The sequence below is a fragment of the Anolis sagrei genome, chromosome 2 (genome assembly GCF_037176765.1).
Source record: "Anolis sagrei isolate rAnoSag1 chromosome 2, rAnoSag1.mat, whole genome shotgun sequence".
NCBI lineage: Eukaryota > Metazoa > Chordata > Lepidosauria > Squamata > Dactyloidae > Anolis > Anolis sagrei.
In genome coordinates, this window is record NC_090022.1 from 61,754,524 (window position 1) to 61,774,857 (window position 20,334).

The 20,334-nt window shown below is 39.0% G+C and overlaps 1 protein-coding gene across 9 annotated transcripts in view; it reads left to right on the forward strand.

The window, feature by feature from the left end:
• Positions 1-20,334, forward strand: part of WNK2 (WNK lysine deficient protein kinase 2) — a 153,245-nt gene that overhangs the window by 41,989 nt on the left and 90,922 nt on the right. For all 9 annotated transcript variants that reach the window (XM_060766014.2, XM_060766015.2, XM_060766016.2 and 6 more), the window contains exons 3-4: positions 15,778-15,950; positions 18,302-18,522. In XM_060766014.2, the coding sequence (XP_060621997.2) occupies positions 15,778-15,950; positions 18,302-18,522 (394 nt within the window). The remainder of the gene's footprint in view (positions 1-15,777; positions 15,951-18,301; positions 18,523-20,334) is intronic.

Here is a 20,334-nt window from a genome sequence, read left to right on the forward strand (position 1 = left end):
AGAGTATCAGCAATTACTTATGCAACTTCATTTTCACATGATCCAGCAAAGTCTTGGCAAATCTGGTGAAAGGAAAATTGTAAAATCCTTAATGGTATGTTTAATGAGCAGTATATCTAACCTAGAATGTTGTTTTGGGTTATATCTTGGCACGTACTTCAGACAGCTGGTTGGCTCTGCACCTTACCTTGAAATGTAATTAACGACTTGGTACATAGTTGTTGGTTTTTTGTCAAAAATGGAAAGTGATTATTTTAGGATTTAAATTAAATATGATGGGGAGAACCATATGCAACTCATCTTAAAACAAAACAAAATAGTAATATAATGCTATTAATTTGTTGAAGAAGCAGTGCTGAAAAGTATTTAAGATTGTCCTTTCATGAAGTTGCCTCAATATAAATCATGTTTCTAAGGCTTCTGTTGGTATCAAAAAGAGAAAAGACAAGTTCAAATTCCTATTTCCTCCCCTGAGCGATGAGTGCTTTTACATAGTAGAATGAACGCAGTTTGAATTTAAATGGCACTATGACTTGATGCTATGGAATGCTGAGGTCTGTAGTTTTGGCAGAAAGCAATAAAGATGTCATAAAACTATGGTTCCCATGATTTCATAGCATTGAGCCATGACAGTAAAATTTGTATCAAACTGCATTAATTCCACAGTGTAGATCAGGTATGGACAAACTGGCCCTCCAAGTGTTTTGAACTTCAACTCCCACAATTCTTAACAGCCAGTAATATGGGATTCCTGGGAGTTGAAGTCCAAAACACCTGGAGCACTGAAGTTTGCTCATACCTGGTGTAGATGCACCCTTCACTTTGGAGAAATTGTATGGATAAAATAAGTTCTCTGATCCATCTTCTAGCACTGCTTCCTTGATTAAATTAGTAGCTTCATTCAGAGTTTATTTAGAACATGAATCGCACTCATTATCACATCTCCTTGATCTCCTGCTCTGGTATCTATTTTCTTACAACGTGTTTTGCATTATCTGCACAGTCATTGTGAAGAACATTCTCTTTTTCAAGATGTGGCAATTTGCATATTTTTTAAAAATACACAAGACAGTTTGATCATGAGTCAAAAACAGAAGTATGCAGTGGTGTATGTATATACAATATTTTAGTCTTCTTTATAGAATGGGTTTTTAAGGTTTCATTAGTGCTTACAATACTGACAGCCATTTCATTATACAGGCAGTCCCTGTGTTACAATTTACAAACATCTGACTTACAAACAACACATAGTTAAGAACAGGGGTGAGACAACAGAAAGTGAGAGAAATCTACTCCTAGGAACAGAAATTCACTCCTGAAAGTTATCATGGGGAAAATCCTTGTTTCCACAACAAGCCAAAATTTTCAAAATCCAATTATCACAAGAATAGAAAGTGAGGTGAAATCTTCTGAACAGGGGCACCGACAGAAAAACAAACACCACAGGAGTGTTAACTTTTCCCTCTGCTATCCAAAGCTTGCTCACTTGCTCTCTCTCTCACTCTCACTCTCTCTATATATGTATTGCTGGAGTTACACTTTAAAAATGTACCTGTTCCAACTTACATACAAATTCAACTTAAGAACAAACCTACAGAATCTTGTTTGCAATTTGGGGACTACCTGTGTGTTCATCTTATAAGTACATAAAACGAATAAATAGCAAAGTAAAAGAGAAAGATTGAAACTAGTACCCTAGCATGCTATTTATGAGCCAGACTTGAAAATGTATATACTCCATTCTCTCCATACCTTTTGCATGCCATGCTTGTCTCTGTGACTTCCTCTCTATTATAAATACTGATCCTGACATAATGACAATGGCAAGTGGAAGACAGGAATAATAAATCTCTGTAATAATATATAACATAATCTTTAAGCATATCTGTATGATCTGATCTGGAAAAATGTGTATTATTATTATTATTATTATTATTATTATTATTATTATAAACACAACAAGATTAGTCCACATCAAACAAGATAACTATGCTGGCTATTGTAGTGAATCACACGTCAGACATTTCCTAAGTATCTAGGACTGTGGTGATGTATCAGCGAACAATGTGTGCAGATCCGAGTAGGGTGGCCTTTTGCAGCTGACAGATGGTAATTTTGTCAGTTACAATTATGTTTAAGTGCAGGCCAAGGTCTTTAGGCACTGTACTCAGTGTGCTGATCACCATTGGGACCAGATTTACTGGCTTGTGCCAGAGTCTTTGCAGGTCTAGCTTTAAATCCTTATATCTGGTCAGCTTTTCTAGTTGTTTCTCTTCAATCTTGCTGTCACCTGGGATTGTAACATCGGCGATCCATACATTGTTTTTTAACACGATTGTGAGGTATTGTGCTCCAAAACTCTGTCAGTCTGAATTCAGAAGTCCCAAGGTAGTTTGACGTGTTCATTTTTTGTAACTTTTTCAGGCTTGTGATCCCACCACTTCTTTGTCACAGGTAGATGGTATTTGTGGCACAAGTTCCAGTGAATCATCTGAGCAATGGTGTTATGCCTCTGCTTATAGTCTGTCTTCTTACAGCAGCTGAGAATATGATCTATTGTTTCATCTACTTTCTGGCAGAGTGTACACTTGGGATCTATCGTCGACATTATTGTTGTTGTGGTGGTGGTGGTGGTGGTATTTATACTATACTTCCTCTCCACAAAGAAACTCTATAATTACTCTGTAATAATATATAATATAATATAATCTTCAGAAAGTAGTCGTAATATTTCCTTTACAATTTTATGCATTTATTGAGCTACATCTTCAGATGCCCCAGGTTACAATAAAATAATGCCAACTGATGCACCTGGAATCAGTTGGGGTTACTTTTGAGGGAAACCATCATAATTTCTTATATACCTTCAATATATTTCTATATGCAGTTTTTAATTTGGTGTTCTCTACATTTTTATTAAAAAGTTGACTCTTACTGCAATTTTATCATGCACTGCCCTCATGTTTCTGTGTTTTGTGGTGGTTAAAGTTTTAATTGTTAAACTCAGGGCCCTTCCAGACAGGCATTTAATCCGATACCTGTCTTGGTTTTACCTAATGCTTCCAAATGATGCCTCAGGTAAAATCAAATTAATCTGAAAAACTGGGATTTCCCAGTTTGCACTTGATTAATAAAAAACCTGGAATATCTGAACTTTAAGCTAAGGTCTGTATCTGTCCAGGTGTGAGTCCTGTGGGGATTGACCCCTGGGACTGCTTCTGCAATTCCGGGGGTTAATCCTTATAGCTATCTCAGTTCTTTGGGCTCCACCCCCTCCCCCCCAGCCCCCCATTTCTCCCTAAAAAAATTACCCAAGGGGTCCGCCGGCAGCGCAGGCCCCTCTGCAAAGTAATTGTGACACATGAAAATCATACGTCAGGAGGGGGGGCTCTTCTTCCCTGCCACCTCCTAAAGCTTCATTTTCACTCATCAGGAGTACCCATCAGGAGCACTCAGGTCGGTTTTTTGGGGGGAAATGGAGAGCTGGATGCCAACTCCTGAGGGAAGGCCTGTGAGAGTTTTGGTAGTGTTGAAGGGTTTTTTGTAGCCAATCATCTTGTGCTCCAAAAGGAAGTAACAATTTAAAAAGTCTAGATCCTTTTTCACTGAAGCTTAGATACAAGCAAAAATTTGACATTTTTCTTTTCATGTGCTGCATAGACACACAAAATATGTCTTTCTGTATCTTTGCATGACACTGCCAAGTCTTTATAAGATACATTTTACTGCAAAATGGGTAGAAGTGAGATTATTGAGATTGCCCAGACTTGTCAGTTTTAAGCAAGTGATAATGGATTTTTCGTTTTCCATATAATATGCTGATGTGTTGATGTTGAGCTGGTATGATTTAAAAGCCTTGTAACAATCCTTCACCAATCAGTGAGAGGGTCATTGTCTTTATATTAAGCAATGTAGTTCTTTTCACTGGGAGCAGGCTATGGAAGACAGGTGCAAAAACCACAGCAAGCACAACCTCTCACCCCATTCTACTGATGGATGTCTTCCATCAGCAGATACACACTGGTTGGCCTTCATCCTGGATACTCTCCAAAGCATAATGCTGTTTTTGGCTCTCTAGTGTAATTTTATGACTATAGCCAGGGTGTAGATGTTCAAAATGAATTTTAGGGTGAAAATAATTATTCTGCAATTTTTGACGAAGTCCAGTTGTGTCTCGCTATTCATGGGATATTATGTCCCCCCCCCCCCCCCTTACCCAGCTGAGCTTTCTGCACATACAAAATATGATGTAAAGTGCTGGGATGCCCTTCAGAGATTATTTTTGAGAGGTGGGGTGCACAGTGGCTACACAGGGAGGAGTAGATGGGGACCTTATGTTGTGTGAGCAGAAGTCCATATGGGAAATATTTATATATGGATTGAATATATATACAGGGATTCAAGCCAAATCCTTCTGTATGGAAAGGATTTGGCTTGAATCCCTGTAGATATATTTTAAGGGTTATGGATCATGGTGGATGACTAGGCTGTGATGTTGCCTAGTTAGGGAAAGCAAATAAATATTTTGGAAATAATTCAAGCATGTGCAGCTTCTCTACACTTGCCCCAGCATACCACGTGAGTGGGAGTTATTTACAGCACTGTGCTACCATATGACAAAGGCTATCCTATTCCGCTGGCCATATTGTGTGCGAACTGTTTAGGAAAATAGGTCATACTTGGTCTTGGCTTCTTAGAATGCTTTAATGTTCAAACTGGGCTTCAAAGCAGGTGAAATTAACTATCAAATTGAGAAATCTGTATCAAAAGCACACACACACATGTACAATTAGTTCCTAACTCTGTATAGGTAAAGTCGGCATATATTGCCTCTCTAGTTTATCTGTATTGTTATATTTTATTAAGATAGAGTACATGGCATTTCAAAATACATTATTCTATGCTGAGAAAGTAAAATATTGATATATGACATGACAGGCTTTAATCATAACAAACAATATATGTTTTGGGTTGCTGTGAGTTTTCCGGGCTGTATGGCTATGTTCCAGAAGCACTCCTTCCTGACATTTCACCCACATCTATGGCAGGCATCCTCTGAGGTTGTGAAGTCTGTTGGAAGCTAGACAAGTGGGGTTTACATATCTGTGGAATGCCCAGGGTGGAAGAAAACTCTTGTCTGTTTGAGGCAAGTGTGAATGTTGCAATTCATCACCTTGATTAGCATTAAATAGCATTTCAGCTTCAAAGCTTGGCTACTTCCTGCCTGGGGGAATCCTTCTTTGGACGTTGTTAAGTGGCCCTGACTGTGTGAATGTTGCAATTGGCCAGCTTGATTAGCATTTAATAGCATCTGAGGATGCCTACTATAGATGTGGGCAAAACATCAGGAGAGAATGATCCTGGAACATGGCTATACAGCCATGGAAATAGTGTAATTTATGACTGGAATGGCTCCTGGCAGGCCTGTAGCCGGGGGGGGGGGGGGGGGGGTTCAACCCCCCCCCTCCGAAATTTTTCAGGTTAAAAAAAATCTGGTTTACTCATGAATTTTAACTGGTTAACCAAATCCTCATGCTAAGTCTATGAGATGCAAAAAATTAAGAGTCCCTCCAGAACTGCAAGCACTATCTCAAGCAAATATTGACAATTTATTCACACTGTCATTACTTGCAGCAATAGCCGATGTAGCGAAGCAACCAAGTGTGTGTGTGTGTGGGGGGGGGGGTGTTGAATGCTCTCATTAAGGAGGCCAGACTTGGTGGAGGTGGTTGACAGGGGCAGAGCTGCAGGCTATTTAAGGCTGCTCTTCCCCTTGCCGTGCTCTTTGCTTCAGCGTGAGCTACGAGGCAGATTTCAACCTTCCCCCCCCCCTCCGAAATTTTCAACCTCCCCCCCCAAAAAATTTCAACCCTCCCCGAAATTTTTTTCTGTCTATGGCCCTGGCTCCTGTACTATGCTTTTGGATTGCGAGGTTTTAGTAATTGGTTTTAAGATTGAGATGTTTTTAACTTTTTGCTTTTAATGTACTGTACTGTATATTCCGTCCATATTTTAGGGCTGGTGTAGTAGAGCCCTCAGTTGTAGGCATTGTCATCTAGCCAATCAATTTAATACTGCCTTCATTCTATTCCCCAGGGTCCTATGAAAAGGCTTGGGTTTTTTTACAAAGGTATTCTGGGATTGACAACTTTTTTTTCTGCGTGGAATACTATTCCTTCATCTATCACAATGCTGCTTCATATACAGGAAATACATGCCTTGAGGTAAATCAAAGTTGTTATCACATGGAAGCCATCTGAGAAAAGTTTTCCATATGTATGAAAATAGGACTGAAGTGTTCATTGTACATAATAACTGTATAATAACATTATTGTTATCAAGCCATGTGTGTCACATGTCCTGAATAAGTTCCCCATTGCTGCTCCAAATGCAGTTTCCTAATATAATTTCTAGTTTCCATAACCTTGCAAGTTTTTTGAGAGTTTGGATTATATAAAACTGATGAAATAACCCCAATCAAGGACAACTCTGGCAGAAGAAGGTTATAGTATATTGCTAACTTAAGGTTCTAAGTTTTTATCTCTTGTGGGGAATCTCCTTGGTTTAGGAAAACTTTGACATGAGCACAAGAATAGCTTTTTATTTCCATGTGTACCATCAAGCAATAATAATAATAATAATAATAATAATAATAATAATAATCACCACCATCTCCCCAAAGGGGACTCGGGGCGGCTTACATGAGGCCAAGCCCTATAATACAATTAAAATAAAATGAATACAAAACAGCAAAAATAACAACGCAATAAAATAAGGCAATAACATAAATGAACATAAGAACAAAATAGAGCAGTGCAAAGTATAGTAACAAAAATACACAATGGGCAGGCCAAATGTACACATAAAGTGATAAAACCCTGGATGAGATGGCAATGAAAAGATGTATTTGTAAGGGAGGAGCACGTGGAGGACAGAACAGTGGAGTCAGGCCTTTAAAAAAAAGTGAGGGGGAGAGCAATGTGAGGAGAAGACTACAGGAAAGAAATAAGTAGTCACTCTCCAAAGGAACTGACAAGCTTAAATGCAGAACACACAAACTACAATTATATTTGAAGAGTGTAGTGGGATCTCTAAACAGAGAAATATATAAGAGAAGTTATCTGGTGTCTGAAATAAAGGGTTTTTTTCCATTGTAATTTTTGCTTAGGATGAATGTACACTGTAGAATTAATGGCACTTGACACCACTTTAACTGCTGTGGTTGAGTCCTATGGAATCCTGGACAGAAGACCAGGTAAAAATACAACTCTCACAATTCCATGGCATTAGTCCATGGCAGTTACAGTGGTGTCAAATGGCATTAATTGTTAGAGTTTTATAATAATGCAGCTTCTCAAGCAAGTAGTTTATATTTTAACCATGTCTGCAATTGATTTTTTATTTATGTGCTGTTCAGTAGATTCACAAAGATTTACTAGAATGTACTAATATGAAGACATACTGAATGGGCTTCCAAACTCAATTGGCTTCTAATTAACAGATTTTATACAACCCAACACCAGCAATAAACATATGTCCCTCCCATCTATATGGAATTTTGTCTAGTGGTTTATATATTGGGAATTCTCTTTCCTCCTTCAGGCCCTGTGTTCTGCCAAATCTGCCCTGGAAGTGTCCCAAACCTTCTGGAAGAGATTTAGGGGCATATGGGAGTCTGCAGGAGAATGGGAAGTCTGATCCATGTCTGTCTGTTCTGATTTTGGGTGGACACAGTGGGACACAATCCTTTACCCACTCACTTTCAATCACTACAACATATTGAAATGGAATTACTTGCTGAGCTGTATATCTGTACCTATTTCTAATTTGTTTTCATCTCCCTGCCACCTATTGTTAAAGTCCTCAAAGATTAAAAAATGCAACGTGTCTCCATTAGTTATTATTTATGGCATAAAGTGGTCTAAATCTTCTGTCCTTTTTATAGTCTAGTAAGCAACTATCTTCCTGAACTTTATACATTTATTCCGTTGTACTGATTTCTTTTGTTCATTATGTTCATGCCACATATCTGAATGTTTGAAGGTTAAAGTTTATCTTAAACCCATTTGCTGTCTCCTCTGCCTGTGAAAGGCTTTCATTTATTTTAAAAGAAATTATATGGTGCGTCCCTCAGTGCCAAGATTTCATGTCTCAGTAAAGATAAAACCCAAACTGAAATGAGCTGAAAGGCTAGCCAGCCTTATAAGGTGATTAAAAATGTAACCGTTTACATAACATTTGTGTTCACATTGAAAGAGGTTATGGAAGAGTTTCTTTCTTTTCCTTTTCCTTATAACTTCAGAGTCCAAATATATATGACATTTCAAGGCTGTACAATGAAGAGAGACTTCACAGGCTTCTTTTGTTGTTCAAAAAATTGTGGTTGTCAGACCTGTTGTTTAAGAATCTCTACATCTACAGAGATAATTGTTCTATTGTGCTTGATCTGAGAAACAATGAAGTGGTTTGCAGTGCAAAATTCCATCTATTGTCTTTAGATGCAGTAGGTACAGAACTTCCATCCAGAAAGATGCTGGGGACAAGAACATTTTTGATTTGGGGAATAGCTGTCCACTCAAGGCATTTGTCTTCAAGGATAAATAACTTGAATAAAGCTGGGAATGGTTAGTATAGTATAATGCTGGGTGAGATTAGGGCACATCTACTGTGACACGATAACCCAAAGAGGGTGAGAATTATCTCTCTGTGTTTACATGATGCACAATGCCACCTTAACCACAGTACAAAGCATATCAGCTTAACATGGTCGAGTACCATGTTACAGGAATGCTCTGGAGCTTCCCAGGATCTTCAGAGCAACCCCTTCTTTGGGGGTACAGCTGAGTTGGTTCTGATTTGGAAAAGGTGCCACTGTTCACATGGGCCAGTGCCACCACTCCACTTTCCCCATGTTCTGTGGAATGGAAAAAAATGGAATGGCATTTACCTGTGTCATCTTTTGCCAAAGACCACATGGTCACCCCTAGGTGCCATTGCTGATGTAAGCAAGAGCGCTCATGTAATCTGGAGAAGATAAAGAAAAAAGGAGTTCACTTACACTGGCAAAAGTGCCAAGCAACAACCATGGATTCTCTGGAACCCCATATCTGCTGCTATAGCAATGAAAATTGACACAGGTAGGGGTGATTGTCCAGCGGGACTGAACCAAACAGTGAGGACTTTTCTTCCTCCACTGAGGCAGTTCTGGTGTAGAGAAGGGTCAACACCAAGGGAGAATCCAGGGCTGGTTCAAAGCAGCAGTATTTTGGACCAGTCCTAGATTTTGTTGCAAATGTAGACACACCCTTTGAAGTGTTTTGCCATAACCTGTATAGTTTGCTATATTGCTTCATACTCATAAAAATCATACAAAAATGTGATTAAATGCCAAGCAGGAATTATTATTGCAGCAATTGTCATGATGCCTGGGCATTGAACAGTTTAAACTGTTTAGAACTGATGGAAGAAAAAGACTTTGTCTAGAGCTGAACTCCAAATCTCATAAGAAATATTTTGAAAAGTGTTGGGACTAGAAGCTAAATGTTAGAGAAAAAAATACATCTTTGAAAAAACTGTGTAGGTGATACTGTAAATTAATATTGCAACACCTAGCTAAGATTATTTAGAAATTGATTTATCCTTTTGTCAAACTGTTTCAGTCAGCTAATTTGGAAACAGCGCTGGGCAAACTATTCCAATAATAACATTCTAGATGAAATAGTATGTTCTGAGTTGAGCCAAATGTTAGCAGGCTGTTTTTGATCATAATTTATTTCTGTAAAAATGGCATTTAAGAAATATAAACCTTTTCAGCTTGAATAAAAGAGAGATAAGACTGGAATCCTACATATAATTATTTAGGGGTACATCACATTGATTTAATAAGGCCTTAATTCTGAGTAAATAATCAATATGTCAGCTGTTCACATTAAGATCGCCGGAAGTTCAAACATTCTGTCCTAAAATATGAGACTTAAGAACCGTGAGTAATGTTGGCTCAAGAGTAGCTCCTGATAATGACATTCAGCTGATAGATAAACCACAGTTGCTCAAAACATGTCATTCAGATGAAAAACACAGATTCCAACAAATGACAAAATACAACCGTGCATGGAAATTAAACTTTCCGAACTCTGCTTTGAATGGGGGAGGGGAGAGAAGACTTTTCTCAGTTACGTTTTAACACTTTCCCATATACTGCTTTTAATAATAGCTTGGAGATGTATTCCATCAAAATAAAAATTTGCAACTTCTGCTTCCAACTTATACCTAGGAGCTATAGTCCAACTGAAAAAAACTTCCAAGTAAAGCTAGTATAATTTAACCTCTGATTTAGTGTATTGCTCTCATTAATTCTAGTTTGGTGAGATGCGAGCACTCTTTGATAGGGAAGGCTAAAGATCTTGTTAAACCGCAACTCCCATGATTACATAGCATTGAGCCATACCTGTTAAATGGTGTCAAACTCCATTGATTCTGCATTTATAAATGCACCAAGAGAGTCAAACACTGAAAAACGGCCTAAAATTGGATGTTGGCTTTTGCCATTAATGCAGAATTACCTTTCTGGGCACTTCCAGACATCACTTAAATCCATGCCGAAGTGGGTTTAAGTCACCATGCCATTCCAAAAACCTGGGCCTTCCCTTGGGATGGCATGCAGCCACCGCGAAGCCCTCCAAATAACCCTCCCTGCCCCCACTTCCTGGCACATCATTTCTTCATGCCAGGAGGATGCAAGGATCACATTAATGGTGGCTGGGTAAGTTTTTAAAAGTTTTAAATGTTGTTTTGGGGGCTGAGGAGGGGGGGAGGAGGATGAGCTGCCATCCTGGGCCTTTGGGCTCCAGAAGCCCTGAAGGGTCAGGATGGCAAATAGGGACTCATCCCTGGAACTACCCGGGGATGAGTTGCCACAGGCTCAATAACTCATTAGACCTGGGCTTTTCAGGAAGGCCTGAATCTAATAGGGTATTTAATTAATTCAGAATAACCAAGGTTAATCCAAATTAATTTGTTTTTACCGAGGGCGTCGTTTTATGCCCCTGGTAAAAACCCAGACAGGTCTCAGTTTTAAGGCCTGTCTGGATGGGCTCAAAGTCCTGATATTTGTCCCTTGTGAGTTCAGTATCTGCAGGCAATGTTTGTTTGATGCAATCTATAAGGTTTGTAAACACACACAGAAAACAGAAAGGTTGTAGTTTGTGGTCATGTTGGCTCATTATTTGTGGTTGTTTGACTTGCTCTTTTTCATAAGTAGTCTCTAAGCCACAAACCACAACTAGGTGGAGCCATTTTGTGTCAGAGAGGAGATGAGCTCTTAAGCCTCTTTGGAAGACCTTGCACTTTGGCTAGGCTTCAGCAACATGTTTGCCCTTGGATGGTTCATGGAGTTTGAGCATGAGCCTTAGTAAGGGCATTGCAGTCAAAAACAGTATAAATATACATTTCCATTAAATATCTGCAGAGCTAATTTGATGTAGTGATTTGAGCATTGCACTGTGTCTTGAGACAAGGGCTCATACTCCCTCTTGGTCATGGAACTGGGTGTCTGGAATATTGTTCAAATTCACACATACACAGATTGACTTCAGCTTCTTTTTGATTTAATCAGCATGGTTTATATTAAAAAGAAAGTACCAATAAGTAATAGGTGAGGAGAAGGGGTTCAGAGGTTTTTTGCTGGTCTTTCTGGAAATACCTTTCGTTGCATTTTCAGAATCTTTATGCAGAAAAGGGTGCAGAGAGAGTGCCTTGTTAGTGACTGTAATCACCAAAGTTGATGGCATGTTGTCATGAGTAATGATATAGTGAACTGGAAACTGGAGCAATTAGCCCCTGAGTCAAGACAAAAGATATTTTGCCCATCTCCCCCCCCCCCCTCCCAAATTCAGTCTACCTGATCAAGGAGATTGATAGTGTTGCTCTAAGCATCCCTGGCTTGAATTGGTCCATCAAGCCTGCTTGATAAACCTAGAGAAAACTAAACACTGTATAGTAGCAGCAATATCATATTTTGGATCATTGCGCTGGGTAACCAAAATAACTGTTTTTCATTGTACTTTGAGATAATGAAAACCCCTTCCCAATTAAAATGGTTGTCAACTGTCACCTTAGGCTTTCAGATTCCAATGATCATCCATACTAGAACACTTTTAAGGATGAAAATAATCTTTATTCACACATAGAAAAACATTCGCACATAGGAAAACATCAGTATCTCGTTCTTTGAGATATGAGGGAGTAGGTGTTTTCTTTTTAGTATATTCAGTGTCCAGAAGCAGCATGGCTTGGTTTGAGCATTAGACTACAACTCTGGAGATTGGCGTTTCAATCTCCACTTAGGCATTAGACAAGTTGCACAATCTAAGCCCCATGGAAAAGCAAAGCACCTCTGAAGAAATCTTGCCATTAAAACCCTGTGGTGATTTCCCCTTCATGTTGCCTTAAATCAGAAATAACTTCAAGGCACACAACAAGAACAACAACAGTAACAACAGTATTCAGTATATATGCATTTGTCAGCAATTGTTTTATGGTGACCTCTAAAGTTTATAGGGTTTTTTTAAAAGCAGGGAGTGTTCATATGTGATTTGCTGTTCCATTCTTCTTAAATTCAACCCACATCCAAGTCTGTGAGCTTCTAACATCTGATGTCTTCTGGGTATCCAACTTATGCTGACAAAATATTTGGAACTCCCCCTCCCCCCCCCATCCTCCATGCTAGCAGTAAACCTTATTTGAATGCTTTAAAAATTAAAATTAATTATTGGGGGGGGGGGGCATGCTTCCTAGTTTTACTGGAATCGGTTTTTTAATTCAGTTAGAAGGGTTTTTGTTTTTGTTTTTTGTTTTATGGGGTTTTTTTTTTTTTTGGCTGGATCTTGTCCTATGTTGTAGCTAAAATAATGAGGCTTACCTTTTTATTTTTCCTGCTGATCTGTCAAAGAGACTATTTGTTACATTGCTTAACCTCTTAGAAATGTGTGCTGAAAGTGGCATATTGAAGTAATGTTAGTTACAATAATGATCTAAAAAATAATCTATGAAGAAATGAGCAATCTTTGTTTGGGTTTATATAACTGTCTATACATGATTATGCAATGGACCACTGGTTTAGATACTGTAAGCTCTGACCTGCAGTTATCTCAAAAGCTGCCATCCTAGGTCTTAGGCATTTTTTTCTATATTTGGGTCGAGATTCATTAATGCAAGATATTAGAGATTGTCATCAAATATTCTGAGATATCTTTCAGCGGGACTTTAAAAAAACCCACAGTGGACCTTATGTAGTCCCTGCAATAACTTTGTGACCTCATAGAGGTTCAAAAAAAGTCTGCCCCAGAATGAATCGAAATGCCCTCTAGAGAGCTGGGAGGCATTTTCATCATGGGGGAATCTGAATTCCTACCACAGCCTGTTTTGAAAACTGTCCACTCCTCAGCCTAAAATGGCCCAGAGGGAGGAGGTTAAACACATTCTGGGTTTTTCACAACATATTAAATAGGTTTTAGTCAAGTCCAAATCAATTTTGAAGGTTGTTAGACCCAGCCCCGAAAGAGAGTGTTGGGACAAAAGAACTTGTGGTTTTTTGTGTGTGGTAGGATTTTGTGGTGAGAAGAGTGTTCACCCCATGGTCTCCCGGGGGACAATGAAGACCCTTAGTCTCCCACATTTGCCTTCTTCTGTTTTAAATTAAGATTTTGGCATAGGAATCTGTGCAGTAAACATCGAATTGCTTGGTCTAACAATGGTCAAACTTTGAACTTGACTAAAATGTATTTAATATGTTGTGGTTAAAGAGGAACTTCTGCAGAGTACAAACCCATAACCGAATAATTAAATAGGTAATAGAAAGTGGACATGGTTACCTCACTTCTTGACTGCTGTTAGGTAGCAAAGTTGAATTGAGTGTGTGTTTATGTGCATGCATTTTGAAGTTACTTGTAGACTTATAGTGATCCTCTGAATTTTTATAGAGATTTTTGGGCAAGAAATCCTCAGAACTGGTTTTGCTGAAATAGAAATTATAACCAGAAAAAAATCTGTTCCAATTATAAATATTGACAGATTACATCAAAACTACTCCTTTCCATCGTGACCTGTGTCCTATGTCTTCTGCCCTTCCTAACATTTCTTTTTCATTTCCTTACCTTCTATTGAATTCTTCTTCCTTTAAGTTTCTGTTTTTCGGCTCACTTATACTTAGCTTTCTAACTCCTTAGTCTTCCTGCCATATTCTAGCCTCCTCAGAAAAGTACTCTCCCTCAAGTAAACTGTTTTTAGGGTGTGTATACACTGTCAAATTAACAAAGTTTGCTACCACAATAACCATCATGATTCAATGCTGTGGAATCATGATAGTTGTCACTTGGAGAAGCACCAGCATTCTTTGGCAGAGAAGGGTAAAAACCTTGTAAAACTAGAATTCCCATAATTCCATAGCATTGAGCCATGGCAGTTAAAGTGAAGTCAAATTACATTAATTCTGTAATGTAAATACACTCTTCGGCAGATGGGCAACTATCCCTTTCTTAACAAAAGTATTGTAAGCATCTTGACTGATTTCTTGGTAGTGAGAATAAATATTCTGTACCATTACACCAATTCAACTGGTTCCTGTCACAAGTTTATTATATTATGGATTAAATATCCATGACTTTCAGGGAGTAGGTTCAGTCAGTACTAGGTATGATCTGTACCTTCCTGAAAGAAACCTGTTGAGTAAATCAGAGCTAAAGCAGAAGTTGTGGTCTAATTTTGTCTGATGCATTTACTGGTGATGATCTGCAAAATTTTATAATTTGATATCCAGAGGACAGAGGCCTGTGCACATACAAGCATACAATTTGAATTAGTTGTGTAGAAGCATGGTATAAGACATATGAAAAATAAACAAAACTTGGATTGGGGCAGAACAAGCTACAACATGTCAGTTGCACATATTTCCAATGTAGAAGTTTGACTGAAGTAATGAAACCAGTAAAGAGGAAACCTAGAGAAAAGTAGTCCAGAATGACGGTGCTATGTTTTAGTCCTCCTAAGCTAGATGAATTCAAGGTCTGTCTCCTTAATCATATATTATAATAGTTGAGAAGTTGTAATATGATTCTAAATTTTCCCTATGAACCTTGTCTAGATGCTGTTGTGTACATTATTACAAGATTACAAATGTATCCTTTGTTTTATGATGTTCACTGCTTTTATCAATATAAAACAGGGAGTTTGTAACATAGTTGGCCCTTGTAGGAATATTTGTTTTGAGTCTTGTGTGGTTGCTTTCAAGATGGTAAAATAAATAATTTAGATCAAAATATTCTCCTGGGTGGGTGAAAGGTCTGTTTGTTTGTATAGGACAGTGGTGGTGATGAACCTATGGCACAAATGCCAGAAAGGGCACACAGCACCCTCTCTGCTGGCACAAGGCTGTTGCCTGACTCCTGCTTGCCCGCCCATTCACTCATCCACCCTGCTCACCCCCTGTTCGCACGTAACACCCTTCATCCACCCCTGGTTTGGGCACTCGGTCTCTAAAAGGTTTGCCGTCCCTGGTATAGGGGATGTTGCTCAACATTCCTCCTATCTGCATCTTTATGCAGTTCTCAAAACAACATCCAGAGAGTTCACTAATCCCTCAGCAGCATTTAGGGAGGGGAATGTGTGGGCGAATCTCCACTGCTGTGTCAGCAGAAATGACTTTTGCTTGTGCACCAGAATCTTTGGATCCAAGTTTTGTTATGCTGGCTATTAACACGTTTTTTTTTTTTTTAAATACAGGATAGAAAGCTGACGAAAGTGGAAAGGCAAAGGTTTAAAGAGGAAGCAGAGATGTTAAAAGGCCTTCAGCACCCAAACATTGTTAGATTTTATGACTTTTGGGAATCATGTTTGAAAGGCAAGAAATGTATTGTGTTAGTTACAGAATTAATGACCTCGGGAACCCTGAAAACGTAAGTATTAACCATATCATACACATTACGAAAAAGCATTATGCACAAACTTGTTTTGAAAAATTGCTCACTTGCTTCATCTCATATGTCTCTGTTGTTAAGAAATGTAGTCCTACTACTTTAGGACAGCTTGTCTGTCTGCCTTTGAAATAATGGAAGATTAAATTTCACTCCTACTGTGTCCTAGTCTGTTGCTTTATTATGCAACCATCAGCAATTCTGTCCTTATTTCCTCTTCCCCTTGTATTTTGCAGTGAATCTATTGGTTCTTCATTCATACCATCTATTATCAAGCCACAATAAAATAATTCATCACTGATGGGAGAGGAGGGGAAGAAGCATTTGGCTCATTGAAAACAAACTGACATGTTTTATTAATCTGAATCATACTAATTAATGTTTTATGATGCTGCTAAGTCTGTTCAATTTGATGATGGCATCAACGGAAACAACTTTTCACTGCTTAAGAGAATAGATTTTTTGCCCCACTGAGATATTTCACTGCTTGTTTTAAAAGCAAGACAATTGTTCAATGTATTTAATGCAGAGGGTATATCAGTATTATGCCAATTAAATTATATCTTGAAATTATGCCACAAATACCAGTAAGTGAATAGTTCTGCCAAATAATTTCCCGCTTAACTAAAGGTACTCTATACATAAATTCTCAATGAAAAGAAAACTCCAGAATTGGAATTAATGGCTGTTATTTTATTTTATTTTATTAGGATATTTCTATTCCACCTTTCTCTACAACATAAACACAGGGTGGCTTACAAACAGAATACAAACAATCAGGTGAACAAAATCAATAAAACCATGATTAAACAACAATCAATAAAATCCTGTATTTCAGTTAAAACCATAACATCCTCCCTCATGTATCCCTCATTCGCCCCAATCATAAAATAAGAACTCCTGCCATGGCTCAATTAAAGGCCTTGTTAAATAGGAAAATCTTGCCCACCCTTCCTAAAACTGAGCAAAGATAGAGCAACCTTTAGTTCTTCAGGAAGGGAGTTCCAGAGGGTTGGAGTCTGCCCCTGAGAAGCAGCCTCCTCTGGTTATGTAAACACATACCGATGGCGGCTCGCATATTGATTTGAGTTTCCCTTCTTGATCTAAGTTTGCATCCTGGGATGTATTGGGGGACACAGTCCTCTAGATAAGTTGGAAGCCATATAGGGCTTCAAAGGTGATGACCAGAACCTTGAATTGAGCCTGGAACTAGACAGGCAACCAATGGAGCTGCTTCAGGATAGGCGTAGTATGTTCCACGAAGTTTGCACCCATCTGTAGTCCTGCTGCTGCTTTCTGCATGAACTGCAGTTTTCAGACACTCTTCAAGGGCAGACCTACATAGAGCACATTGCCATAGTCCAGTCTGGATGTAACCAATGCCTCACCACTGAGGCCAGGTCCGGAGTCTCCAGGAACAGGCACAGTTGGCTCACAAGCTTTAGTTGTGCGAAGGCCAACCTAGTCACCACCATCACCTGGGCTTCCAGATTTAAAACTAAGTATAGAATGACCCCCAAACTTTGCACGTCAGATTTCAGGGGGAGTGTAACCCTATCTGGCTCAGGTTGAAATGCCGTTCCCAAATCCCCCCTCCAAGACACAAGTAGTACTTCCATCTTGTCTGGATTGAGCTTCAAGTTTTTCACCATCATCCAGTCCATCACTGCCTTCAGACAAAGGTTCAAGGGCAGGACTGCTTCTTTGGCAACAGGTGAAAAGGAGTAGTAGAATTGGGCATCATCCTCATACAGATGATATGGAACTCCAAAACTCTGGATGATCTCTCCCAGTGGTTTTAGGTAAATGTTAAATAACATCAGGGATAAAGATGAGCCCCGTGGAACCCCACAGGTTGAGCCATGAGGTTGAGCAGGACTCCCCCAACACCACCTTCTGGGACCATTTGCAAGGAAGGACTAGAACCACTGTAGCACAGTGCCTCCTACCCCCATCCCTTCGAGCCTTCCCAGAAGGATACCATGATCAGTGGTATCAAAAGCCACTGGAAAGTCCAGGAGCGATAACAGGGTCGAACCCCCCCCCCCCCCCGGTCAGTCTCTTTACATAGATCATCCACCTAGGTGATCAAAGCTGTTTCTTTTCGATGACCTGGTCTGAAACCAGATTGGAAAGGATGCTCGTTTTTTAAAACCTGAATTAATAAATTTACATTATTGGTAGGGCTAACACCTTTACATAAAGTTTGTTTGAAAAATACTAATTTTCACCAAATAAAGTTCTACACCAACATGATTTTCATTGTTGTTTTGTTGTCTGATGTTGTACATATAGGATTTTTTAAAATTCTTTTGAATATGTTTCTGTTTCAGATATTTGAAAAGATTTAAAGTGATGAAACCAAAAGTCCTTCGTAGCTGGTGTCGGCAAATTTTGAAAGGTCTCCTGTTTCTGCACACCAGAACTCCACCAATCATTCACAGAGATTTAAAATGTGACAATATTTTTATAACTGGACCAACTGGATCTGTGAAGATAGGAGATTTAGGTTTGGCAACTCTCAAGAGAGCTTCATTTGCCAAAAGTGTGATAGGTAAGCAATTTAATTATATCCTCTTTCCCTCCCTCCCTCTCTCTCTTGGTATGTATATGTATATGTGTGAATATATACACACACACATTTGACTCTCACCAGACTCAATAAACATTTGATTTACAACTTTATAAAGCTATCTTGTGGCAGTGTTTGAAATTGGACCCCCCCCCCCCCCCATTGTTCTTGAAGCTGTAATGTTCTTCCTTACAAAAGCAGAATTAAGAATGGTCATTGTTTTGAAACAAATGCTGTTTTACTGCGGATTTACCTAAACCCTGTTGTCAATTGTTTTGTAAAATAATACCATAATTATATAAAATAGTTTCATGAAATAATAATATACAGCCAGCCTTCCTAGTTTGGAGGATATCGGGTTTCAGGAAAAAACACAATTACTGTACAATGGAGTTTCCCCATCCTCCCAGTTCATATGGCTAATTAGTAGGCCCCACAGCCCATGCCTGGCTCCCAATGCCTGTAACTGCGAGCACATTCAGATAGTAGCCCCAGCCTTGGGAGTTGAGCAGTGGGGAAGGTGGCCACTGACACCATTGTGCCCATCTTCTGAAGATGGGGCTGCCCTATGTATATTCATACAGTAGCCATGTCCTCAAGAGGTATCAGATAACTTACGTTCATCTTGAGAGGAGTGCTTCTCCAATGCTCAAGACTCTTTATGCCACGTTGGTTGAAGTAGGGAATAAAGTTCAGAAGACACGCAGAGCAAAGAGGAGACATGGAAGTATCTTAAGGAACATGGTCCCCCCCCCCCCCAACTGCTTATGTGGTTTGCCTTTATGGAATAATGTCTCTTTCAGTTTTGTTTGTTACTAGGAAATATTGTATTTATTTTCTGAATTCCCAACTTGTCATCAAGTTCTTTGGAGGGTTGGCTATTTGTGTGTGCGTGTGCAAAGGGACCTTTCTCCCTTCTGTCAATAAGGGTTTTTTTTTTGTTTAGAGTTGTTAAGACATGAGATTAGGAGGCATAGTTGCATGTTGGACATCCTGTCATCCAAATTGCATGCTCTCTTAGTTGCTGTTTACTGCTGTCAAATCGACTTCAACTTATGGTGTCCCTATAGTGAGAAATCTTCAAGACATCTTGGCATCAACAGCTCTGCTCAGGTCTTGCAGGTTAAGGGCCATGGCTCCTTGATTGAATCTGTTCATTTCTAATATGGTCTATCCCTATTTGTTTCCAAGAGATGGTGTCCTGTTACTGAGTTACACCACATCCTGTGCTCTTTTATAGCAACTTGTATAGGACATTTCTGGATACAGGGGAGCAAGCTATTTTAACTCCTTCCCCAACACAATTTGAAGTAAATCATGTTGAAACTCCACATTCCCACATCCTCTCTGCTGGCGTTATTCTTTTCATAATAGTATCCTATTTTAGTTATTTTGCTGGCATATTTTTTTCTTGTGGAATTGTTTAGCTATCTGTGTTTATGCTATATGTGAAGTAATCTGCAATTTGTCTGTCATGTGAAGTGTCTTATGATCTACTTGCAAAGTTTTTCCCCAGATTCTATGACCTGTCACCAGCAAATCTTGTTCTGTAATATGTGTGAATTTATTTATTTATTTTATTTATTTATCATGTCAGGAGCGAACCAAACAGTTGTATTGCATTAAAAAACAAACAAACAAACGAAACAAATTTTGGAAATGTTGTAATTGATTAAATGTCCTTTGACCAGTAGCTGGCCACTTGGAGTTCCTCTGATGTTGCTGCAAGAAGGTCCTCCATTGTGCATGTAGCAGGGCTCAGATTGCATTGCAGCAGGTGGTCTGTGGTTTGCT